Raw genomic sequence first — 11,780 nt, forward strand, 5'->3', positions numbered from 1 at the left:
AGCTTGAAATTCTGGAAGGAAAAAGTGTACAGAAACACAAAATCTATTATGCATATTTACATAATGTAGCACGTAATTTCTTTCTTCATAACTTGTCTTCTGTAAATCACCACATGCTAGTTAATTTGGATACAATTAATTATGAACAAATGGAAACTGCGTCCTAGACCACACATAAGTAATTTAAATGGGTAGAATATCTGTTCCAATTTTGAAAACACAAGGTCTGAGTTTCAGAAGTGCTGTGTACCCTCAACTCCAAAAGAAGTCACCAGCAGCTTTTACAAACTCTTTAAGCAATATCTAGTCTAGTTTCCTTGAACAATACTAAATGAAGTGCTATTCTATTTGTAGTAGTATCACAGTGTTTATGCTTTAAAAGTACACGCATTTATTTTACTTCCTCTTAATGCCACTTGTACACATACGTGGATCTCAGAATATATCTGTACATGTTCAAAATCAATACACCTGAAATTGAATTAACTGGTGACAAGTTGAGCTGATTGCAAAATTTCAGAAATGTTAAAAATTTCAACCAGCACCAGTTGAAAACTGTTGCTGGGATTTTCCAAAATGAAAAGGGGACTCAGTGAAAGATTGGACAAAGATACATTTGACCCAGTGTGACTATTTTCAATGTCATAGTTAGTAACAGTTCTTTCTCTTTGCTCTTAGGTATAAAGCGATAGTGAGACCGATGGATATCCAAGCCTCCCACGCGCTGATGAAGATTTGTTTGAAAGCTGCTATGATCTGGATTTTATCCATGCTGTTGGCCATTCCTGAAGCAGTGTTTTCTGACTTGCACCCTTTCTATGACAGAGACACTAACAAAACATTCATCAGCTGTGCTCCCTACCCACATTCTGATGGGCTACATCCAAAAATTCATTCAATGGCATCATTTCTGATCTTTTACATCATTCCTCTATCCATCATTTCAGTGTATTACTATTTCATTGCTAAAAATTTGATCCGGAGTGCTTACAATATACCTGTGGAAGGAAACATACATGTTAGGAAACAGGTATGAATTTATTTTATTTGAAAGTACATTACCCTTGTGGACGACATCCACCTTGATTGCATTGGCCTCGTTAGCACTACAAAAGTACTTTTCCCTCTCTTGATATTCACCCCTTCTTGTCAACTGTTGAGAATAGGCCAGTTCCACTTTAATTGAATTGGCCTCATTAGCACTGACCTCCCACTTGGTAAGGCAACTCCCATCTTTTCATGTGCTGTAATGTACTGCTTACTGTAGTTTTCACTCCATGCATCTGATGAAGTGGGTTTTAGCCCACAAAAGCTTATGCCCAAATAAATTTGTTAGTTTTTAAGGTGCCACAAGGACTCCTCATTGTTTTTGCTGATACAGACTAACACAGCTACCACTTTGAAACCTGTTCTCATTTAGTGGCTGGAGATTTGTGAATCTACTACTGCTTCCGGCTAAGGGCACAAACAGTATATGTTTATACTGGAGATGGCGTTATTTCCAGCTCAGGTAGACATACCCTTTATAGCTTTGATCAAGAGAGAGTACTAAAAATAACAGTGTCCATGGGGGCACGAACAGTGAGCTGGGCTAGCTGCCCCAAGTACAATCCTGTCTGAAACCCTTGGCATGTACTTGCGGGACAAGTTGCTTGCACCAGTGTGGCTCCACTCCTATTTTTAGCACACTAGGTTGATCAGAGCTAGCACAGGTATGTCTCCTTGAGCTGGAAATGACCCCTCCAGCTCCAGTGTGCTGCTATCCTTAGATCTTGTCTAAATGAGAAAGTTACAGTTCTTTAACTTGAATTGCTTTTAAACTTTTAAATTAGTACAGCCCCCTGTGTGGACTTTCCTATTTCAGTTTACATGTGGATTATTTCAGTCTGGCTTAATTCCCACTTGATTGTAAGTAAACTAACGTAAGCCATGCTTAAACTGAAATAAGTGTTAGTACAGGGTTTTGCTCCAGTTTCAATAAATCAGTTTAAATCCTCACCTTAAATTGAGCTGGTGCAACTTTCTCATGTAGCAACTTTCTTGCTACTTTAGCTCAATCAGTAGAGGCTCATGCTTTTATGTTTTAGGCTCCAAGTCTGCTGTTAGCCTGAGTGGGCTCAGCTGTACAAACAATGACTTTACCCTCCGTCAGTAACAGATCTGAACTGAATTTCTTGAACCTTTAGAAATTTTCCCATCACTGGTTATCAGGTAGCACCATGTGGGTGAAAAGATGTGCTTTCAGCATAGTAAATGGGGGGATTTCACAAAGGACGTATCTTACATTACTTTTGAATGTTTATAAGTCTTTCTCCCACCATTCCCACCTTTCTGCCTGCTTGGTAACTGCTTTGATTACCCACTAAAGTGCACTAGAAGTATAAAGAGTCACTTCTCGCCTGTCCTTTCCCCAAAGGTTTGTATACAGAATTATAAAGATAGCAAAAAGTGAGTCTGCTCCAGCAAAGTCAGTCAATGATTTGACTCCTGCAGTGCATTCAGCAGTGATAGGTCTTTGTCTTAGATAAGTGATATTGATTTCTTTATTGCATTGTTTCCTTTCTTCATAGTGCAGATGTGGGCCACAATAGCTTCAGTATCAAATTAAGGATACATTAAAAATATATATGTACAGTTCACTCATGAGAGACTTATCCCACAGGGTTTAATTTACAGTTAGATCTTTGGGGACATTTGACTGTCATCTGGTACATGTCAATCTTTTCTGAATTCAATAGCTAATTTTCAGCTTATGCAATTAAAGGAACACAAAATAAAGTCATGACGTGCTATGGCAGTGTTCTGTTGCCTGCTTCGTGCTTGCTTCTATCATGGGAAAAGATTTGCTTTTTGTGACCATCTTAATTCTCAATTTACTTATAGTGCTTTGGGATGTGACTATCTGACTCAAATCTTTCATGTGAGTAATGAGAATATAGCATTTGCCACATTGGGTCAGAGCACAAAAAGCCTCAAATCTTGCCTCAAGCAGTGCCAAGCAGTACCTAATGATTGTTCAGTGCTATACATTGGGGTGTGAAAAGGAGCACAAGTGTGTAAAGGAGTGGCTGATCAGACTTTGATACACTTTATAAACATCTATACCTCAAATGAGACCCATCTAACTCTCCTTAAATTTTACAAGGATGAGAGCTGGGATTCTGAATATGACTACTCAGCAAAAGCTGTGTACAGGCTAGTGTATACCAGTGTTTCTCTACCAGGGATACATATACCCTTGGGCAGGGGAGGGCAAACTATGGCCCACAGGCCGCATCCGGCCCGTCAGGGCTTTCAATCCAGCCCACAACATTTCCAGCAGCCAGGCCCCCTGCCTGCCCTGGCCCCGTGCCACCTCCCGGAAGCGGCCAGCACCACGTCCCTGGTGGGGGGGCGGGGGAGGGCAGAGGGCTCCGTGCGCTGCCCTCACCTGCAGGCACCGCCCTCCACAGCTCCCATTGGCCGGGAACAGGGAGCTGCGGCCAATGGGAGCTTCAGGAGTGGTACCTGCAGGGGAGAGCAGCACACGGCGGAGCTGCCTGCCCCACCCCACCCCCAGGAGCCACTGCCAGACATGCTGGCCACTTCTGGGAGTGATGCGAGGCCAGGACAGGCAGCGAGCCTGTTTTAGGGCCGCTGCACACCGCTGCCACCCGGAGCTGCTCGAGGTAAGCAGTGCTGGGCCGGAGCCACATCCCGAACCCCTCCTGCACCCTGTACCCTCCACTCCGCACCCCAACCCCCTGCCCTGAGCCCCCTGCTGCACCCCGCACCCATCCTACATCCCAACCCCCTGCCCTGAGCCCCTTCCTGCACACTGCACCCCCCCCACACATACAGCCCGCACTCCCTCCTGTACCCTAACCCCCTGCCCCAGCCCTACATTCATGGCCCTGCATACAATTTCCCCACCGAGATGTGGCCCTCGGGCCAAAATGTTTGCCCACTCCTGCCCCTGGGGGGTACGCACAGGTCTTCCAGGGGGTACATCAACTCATCTAGATATTTGCCTAGTTTTACAACAGGCTACATAAAAAGCACTGGTGAAGTCAGTACAAACTAAAATTTCATACAGACATTGACTTGCTATACTATACACTGAAATCTATATTCTACTTGCTTCTATATCTATATTCTATTTGCTTTATGTAGAATTATATGGTAAAATGAAAAAGTAAACAGTTTTCAGTAATATTGTACTGTGATTCGTTTGTATTTTTATGTCTGATTTTGTGAGCAAGTAGTTTTTAAGTGAGGTGAAACTTGGAGGTACGCAAGACAAATCAGACTCCTGAAAGGGGTACGGTACTCTAGAAAGATTGAGAGCCCCTGATCTATCCAAGCTGGAGTCAGGCACAGGTAAGCGAGCCTGTGCACAGCGTTTGCTATGTTGTCATACCCACAGTTTCAGCTCTCACCCTTCTCAACTGAAGCAATCAGAACCGAGCCCATTACTCTGCAAGGGCCTGACTGTGCCCAGCTGCTGCCCGGATATGGAAGAGCAGGGAGGCCCCAAGCGGTGTTCACAATTTCAAGACTTACATGCAGAGCAAGCGGAGCTAGCAGCAAAAGCCACTCTAGGAAGGGTGGGGAGGAGGTAGGGCATGACCACAAAGTGACATGCATACAGCAGCCTCTTAAGACAAGTGGTAGTACACTATCTGTGCCAGCAAGGTCCAGGAGGCATTGCATCTCCCATGATGCAATACTGTCTAGAGGTTCCCTGGGTGGAGCAGCTGTATCTTCCTCTTTTGGATGGTGGGTCCCCTCTAAGGTCTTGTCCTCTCTAGGGACATAAATATGTTTTTACAATGAGAGAGAGAGAACACATTGTATCACCCTAGTGCAGACTGGGCAGGTTGTAGCTTTACTTAGATTTAGCAGCTCGAGGTGAACCCTAGGCCCCCCTCAGGATTTCCCCTTCGCCCTCTAAATCAATGTCAGACCACAGCTTGCCCTGTCTGTGTAACATGTTAGCTATCATGTGGTAAAATTACAGCTTTTCCTAGTGTAGGCCAGGCCTCAGGTAGTTTGTCCTTTCATTGCGCCTCGGCCTTCTCCCATCATGGTTTGAACTGGAAGATTGGCACAGCCATTTCTGAGATGGCCCTGTGACAAGTTGGGGGTTCTGTCTGTGCAATTTACGAATGGTGGATGATATTATTAAATTGTATCATGAAATTTCTGTGTCACGGAAAGCCGATACGTATGTGGATCCATCATTGCTGACAGGACATGCAGCTGGTACTCACTAGACAAAGGACAATGGGGAATACTTAATGTTAATGATGGTTGTTTGATCATACAAAAGTTATCCTAAAGAGTGACTGCAACTTAGGGAAAGCCATTTTTACCCTTCTTCTCTGAGGGGAGGGTTTTTCTGGAGAAAATTTACTAACCATAGATCAAAGAAACCCAGGAGACTAGGAGGGGTTTCAATAAGGAAATATACAAGAAGCTTGGAGAAGGAGAAAGGAAGGCTACAGGAGCTGGGGAAGAAGACTCCATGAAGGAGAAACAATGATCCCACCTGCCTGACGAGCAGGGTCTGCCGGCATTATATACGCGTATGTTTACCACATGGCCCCAAGTAGTAACGTATTTGCACTCTGTGAAGTATGCTAGGTAGCCCCTACCCTGGCTAATATGTTGCTGATTCTTGGACTTCTGTAGACCATGCTGGGGTTAGTGATACTCTGTCACTGAGCATTAGGTTCACCTGAGTTTTATCTTTAGGATAGAAGAGATGTTTTAGTTGTTTGGTTTCTTACTTTTTGGGCAGCTGACTCGCTCAGTGCTAAAGTCCTGTCCAGTCCAGACTCCCCTGCAATAACTGTCTCATTTCCCCCACATCCACGCCCGGTGACAGGAAAAGTAATTAGCTTCCAATTTCACCAGCTTTTGCCAAAGTGAGGAACATTCGCTAATCTACTTTTCTCTTTGTTCTTTTCAGATTGATTCACGTAAGCGTCTGGCCAAGACAGTGTTGGTGTTTGTGTGCCTCTTTGCTTTTTGCTGGCTTCCTAATCACATCATCTATTTATACCGGTCCTACCATTATTCAGAGGTAGACACCTCAGTGCTGCACTTCATCACCAGCATCTGTGCTCGAATCCTGGCCTTTGCTAACTCTTGCGTAAACCCTTTCGCGCTCTACTTGCTCAGCAAAAGTTTTAGGAAACAGTTCAACAACCAGCTGTTGTGCTGCAGAACCCGTCTCCTCATCAGGTCCCAAAGCATGGGCAGAAGCACCACTCGAATGACCTCCCTCAAGAGCACCAACCATTCAGTGGCCATGTTCAGCCTCATCAACGGCAACCACATCTGTAATGAAGGCTGTGTATAGGGTACATGGCAGGGAACAGCTTTGGAAACTGTTGTGCGGTGTAGTTAGCATGGCTGCCTGCTCTGCTTTGCGGGGATAGTGCGTCGCATACATGCATAGAGAAATCAACTGCATACAAGAACTTCCAGGTACTTTAGGGCCTGACACCGTCATAGTGAACATCTCGTGTGATGTGCTGAACGCCTTCAGTGCCCACCGATTTAACAAGAGTTGAGTGCACTCAGCCCCTATAAGATCAGGCCTTCACTGGCTTGGAGTCAAATCCTGAGATCCATAGTTTTGCCTCAGTTCTGACTCAGGCAGACTCCAACCACGGTCACATAAAAAAACTGTGTAAGGGACTCAAGATTTGTCCCTTTGTTTGCGGAAACAGCTTCATGGAGTTTTTTTTCTCTGTCTTGTTTTTTGGCTGAAGTAAATTCATCTAAATGAGAGCAACCCTTTTAAAAAAAGTGAAGTGTAGATCATTCCCTAGAGCTGTCAAATATTTATAAATGTTTGAATACAGTATTCATAGTGTAAAAAGATTTTCACAGTGTTTACTGGGGTGTGTTGGCCCCATCTGAAATGCGTAGTATCTTGTACACTTTCAATGTACCATTTGAATAAATGTGAGTTAGAAGATGTTTACAGTTTGAGTGTGTGCGTTTTTCCATATTGCAGAGGAAAAAGCACAGCACTTTGAGAGTCACTGACAATTCTGCTCTTCTCTTCAGGGGGCAAAATAATGGGGGTTACATTATTAAACGTGTAATACAGAATTTGAGTTGCGTTTGATTAAGGATGAACAACAAATGTCAAATGAAGCACAGAAGTTCTTCATGGGGATGTTTTCTAATATGGGGATGTACAGTGAATGTCATTACAAACTCAGGGCCTGGTCTCAAACCCATTACAGTAGATTTATACCTGTATTTCCACTGAAATCATAAAACTGGTGGAGAATCAGGCCTTCACTATTTTCCACTGCCAAGTGGTTGGGGCACCATGGCATCCATTATTCTCAGAATAGGAAGATAATGTGCCACGGACACGGCAGATTGCAAATCCTGCGTTAACATAAGGCAAAATCCAATTCCCATTGAAACAGGTGGGATGCAGTTAAGCTGTACAGTTACAAGCCTCTTAAAGCAAACTGGTGCAAGTGAGAGCAGAATTTGACCCTTGGAGCAGTGAATGCTGAGTTAATGGTGCATCTTGTTGGGGAAGGGGGAAGAATCAAAGACAAAGAGAGAATGAAACCAGCAAAACATTGTGGTAAATTTGGATTGAAAATGCAAAACCATAATGTAATGGTTGGGGTATAATCAGAGCAAAACCTCCCAGTGCCCATTGAGTTCAGTAAGAGGTGCGTGCCTGCCTCCAGGGGCAGACATTGGATGTTCAGCAGTTCACAAGGGTTGGTTTCCTTCTCTTTCAGTCTACGGGAGTGCATGTCCCCTAAATTTTAGTTAGGGGGTTATATTAACTCAGCATTCACAGCCGTAGAAACGACTTTTGTCTCGTTTAGATGTGAAACCATAGATTGTCCTGGGATCTCAAGGCTAGGGCCCTACCAAATTCATGGCCCTGAAAAACACGTCACGGACCATGAAATCTGATCTCCCCTGTGAAACCCTATACTATACAGATTTCATGGGGGAGACCAGTATTTCTCAAGCTGGGGGTCCTGACCCAAAAGGAAGTTGTAGAGGGGTCAGAAGGTTATTTTAGGGGGGTCGCGGTATTGCCGCCCATATTTCTGGGCTGCCTTTAGAGCTGGGTGGCTGGAGAGCGGCGGCTGTTGGCCGGGCGCCCAGCTCTGAAGGCAGCGCCCCACCAGCAGCAGCGCAGAAGAAAGGGTGGCGATACCATCCCATGCCATCCTTTCTTCTGTGCTGCTGCTGACAGCGGCTCTACTTCAGAGCTGGGCGCCCAGCCAGCCGGCGACGCTCTCCGGCCGCCCAGCTCTGAAGGCAGCACCACCACTAGCAGCAGTACAGAAGTAAGGGCAGCAGTACCGCACCCCCCACTCCAATAACCTTACGACCCTCCCACCCGCCCAACTCCTTTCTGGGTCAGGACTCCTGCAATTACAACACTGTGAAATTTCAGATTTAAATAGCTGAAATCATGACATTTATGTTTTTTAAAATCCTATGACTGTGAAATTGATCAAAATGAACTGTGAATTTGGTAGGGCCCTGCTCATGAGATTGGGCCCAGGTCTGGGAACCTTTGAGAGACTCTGGGTTGCATTTCAAGCAGTCCAGGAAATGCCAAATGAGAGGAACATATGTGGTTTTGGATTTTGCAATGAATATTTTCCATGATCTAGTACAGTGGTGGGCAACCTGAGGCCCACGGGCCACACGCGGCCCATCAGGGTAATCCGTTGGCGAGCCGCAAGACAGTGTTTACATTGACCGTCCGCAGGCACGTCCCCCTGCAGTTCCCAGTGGCCAGGAACAGCAAACCAAGGCCACTGGGAGCTGCGAGCGGCCGTGCCTGTGGACAGTCAATGTAAACACTTTCTTGCAGCTCGCCAGCAGATTACCCTGATGGGCTGAGTGCGGCCCACAGGCCACAGGTTGCCCACCACTGCTCTAGTAATTAAGTACATTCAACTAATGTGAATGAGTGAACACAATGAGGAATGTTTAGGGCTTAACCGATTTTGAGTAGTACCTTACAGCATAAGTAGTCCCACTGACATCAGATGGACCTACTTGTAGCTCAGGGTACTACTTAGGCCTTGTCTACATTACAGGGGGGAGATCGATCTAAATTATGCAACTTCAGCTACGTGAATAATGTAGCTGAAGTTGACGTGCTTAGATCTACTTACCGCGGGGTCCACACTACGTGATATTGGTGGGAGAGGCTCTCCTGTTGACTTCCCTTGCACCTCTCATTCAGGTGGAGTACAGGAGTCGATGGGAGAGTGATCAGCATTTGATTTAGCGGGTCTTCACGAGACCTGCTAAATCAACTGCCGATGCATCAATTGCTGCGCATTGATCCCCCCGTAAGTGTAGACAAGCCCTGAGTGTGAATAACCCATCAGACTCTGGTACTAACTGACTATTGTTAGTTTTCACCTTTCTACTGCAAGTACAGGTACTGAGATCTATGAGGGCGGCAGTGGAGAGATTTGCTGTTCTGATTTAAAAGTGCTTTCCTCAAAACGCAAACAGCAGGTAACAGTTTGTTCTTCAAAAGCAAATGCACTAATTTTGGTGCACAAGATAGATGGGACAGTACAGTGAAAGAAGAGAGTTCTTTCTAGTTACAAATTCATGTATGTAATTTACTATATTCTCCTGATGTCTCAATTTTGTTCTTCACATCTAAAGTGAAAACACATGAAAAAGTGTTTGGTTTTTAGCAACTGAAAACCAAAATAGTTTGGCTGAAAACTGAACAGATCTTGGGGTGGGGCAGAAAAAAAATCAGGGTTTGGTTTTCTGCCAAAAATATTTCAGAAAGCGTCTACTTTCCTCAAAATAGTCTCCCTTTAGTCAAAACCCCAGTTTTCCACTGAAAAAAGCGTTGATTGAAAATTTTCAGATCGCAAAGAATTGAACTGGGCTGGCCCAGACAGATTTCTCAAATGTGTTTTCTTTGAAATTTGCAAAGAATTTTTTTTCTATCAGACAAAGAACAAATTTTCTCTGCAGCTTTCTTGCCTGTGTGAAGCTGGCATTTGTTTTTGGCCCGTCACTGTGCTAAAGTAGCAGCAAAACACAACCTGGGACATAAGGAAGGACAGGGACTTTGAGAGGGCTTTGTTTGTTTGTCTGTTTGTTTGTTTTTAAGGACGATGAAATTTTGGGGTTGTATTTTTTGTAGTCTATTACTTGTCTCATTACCCCAGTTTCAAAAACATGATGCAATTTGTTACAGAACTGCAAAGGTCTGAATCCTGATCTCATTGAAATCAATAGCAATTTTATCATTGACTTCAGTAAGCCCATGGATTTGGCCCAAGATGTAGTCTCAGGAAATTGGGGGGTTTTGTTTTTTTGTTTTGCTTATTTAAAAACAAATGGGACTTTAGAAACAATTAGCACTAAAGAGCAACCTGGGGTTACACAAGGTATACATCAGGCTGAAATATTGCTTAATTAGACTGTAATCATAGAATATCAGGATTGGAAGGGACCTCAGGAGGTCATCTAGTCCAACCGGCTGCTCAAAGTGGGACCAATCCCCAATTTTTGTCCCAAAGGGCTCCCTCAAGGATTGAACTCACAACCCAGGCTTTAGCAGGCCAATGCTCAAACCACTGAGCTATCCCTCTGTCCCACCCTTCAATGCTTTATACAGCAGAGGAGTCTTGTCTTTGACTTCAGTGGGGCCAGGGCCAAGATTTCATCTTAAAATTGCATTGGCTTAGAATTGTTCTTTGAGAATTGTTCATAAGAAAAACACCAGAAACAACCTAAAAAGACAAGAAAACCTCTGTGATTGAAAGGAACTAATCCAGCTCTCTTATTCACCATGCAGCTCTGCACCACTAGTGCAATTGTAACCCAGTGTTTCTAAATATTGTATTCGGTCAAATATGTAATTATTGACCCTCAAATGTTTGTGCTGCATGGCAACAATTACCTAATCAAGCACATGGTGGAATATAAGTGTGATATTGTTGAATCCAAATATTTATTTTGGGCAGAAAAGACTGCCATTTTACTCTGAGCAGTGACTTCTAATTTTTCATTTAAAGGAAGTTTTTTAACCAAGCAAGGAAACGGGAAATATGGCATATTGATAAACATATAGGCAATTTTCATAATTAATTTGATCAGTATGGAAGTAAAGCTATGGCCATAGAATAGAAAGATGACATTTTCCATGCATGATTTGGCAAAAGATACTTCCATTATTGCTTGTGCCTCTGTCCCGCTGACAAAAAAATCCCATTTTAAAGCAGAAAATCTGTGTTTATTCCATGAGAAAAAACTGTCTTTCAGCCTAGCTCAGGTTTGGCCTCTAAAGGCATGAAATTCATTGCTCCCTAACTGAGCAATAAACAATCCACTGAATGTTGTTATTGCCAGTGTTATGCATCATTATCACAGTGCAGCTTAGAGTACAGATTCTGTGGAGTCACATAAGATGTGCCGATATAGTTTTTTAAAACATTGTTTAACCCATATATAGTATTGGTCAAGAGAAAAGAGGCAACTGTTCAGGGATGCAGTGGAATATGCAGAGGACATCGTTTAAAAATGGAATGCTTACCGCACCTCTGTGGCAGTATTTGTGATAAACCCTACACTTCATCCAGTTTCTAATGGTACCACTGTATATAATCTCTCATGATAAAACACACATTACTTAGCCAAGGAGCCATAAGAGATTACAGTTAAAGAGGTAGTTGATTTGAGGGTCACTTAAATCTGTATTTAGGATCAGAAAAACACACACTTTGCCATTACTGTGAGGATGT

General features: G+C 43.8%; 1 protein-coding gene across 1 annotated transcript in view; it reads left to right on the plus strand.

Annotated features, from left to right (window-relative positions):
* GRPR (gastrin releasing peptide receptor) overlaps positions 1–6,972 on the plus strand; it is a 37,091-nt gene extending 30,119 nt beyond the window's left edge. The window contains exons 2-3 of the mRNA XM_048861688.2: positions 679–1,030; positions 5,954–6,972. Coding sequence (XP_048717645.1) covers positions 679–1,030; positions 5,954–6,346 — 745 coding nt within the window. The 3' untranslated portion in view covers positions 6,347–6,972. The remainder of the gene's footprint in view (positions 1–678; positions 1,031–5,953) is intronic.
* Positions 6,973–11,780: the final 4,808 nt, after the last annotated feature.

This window comes from Caretta caretta, chromosome 1 (assembly GCF_965140235.1).
Source record: "Caretta caretta isolate rCarCar2 chromosome 1, rCarCar1.hap1, whole genome shotgun sequence".
Lineage (NCBI taxonomy): Eukaryota > Metazoa > Chordata > Testudines > Cheloniidae > Caretta > Caretta caretta.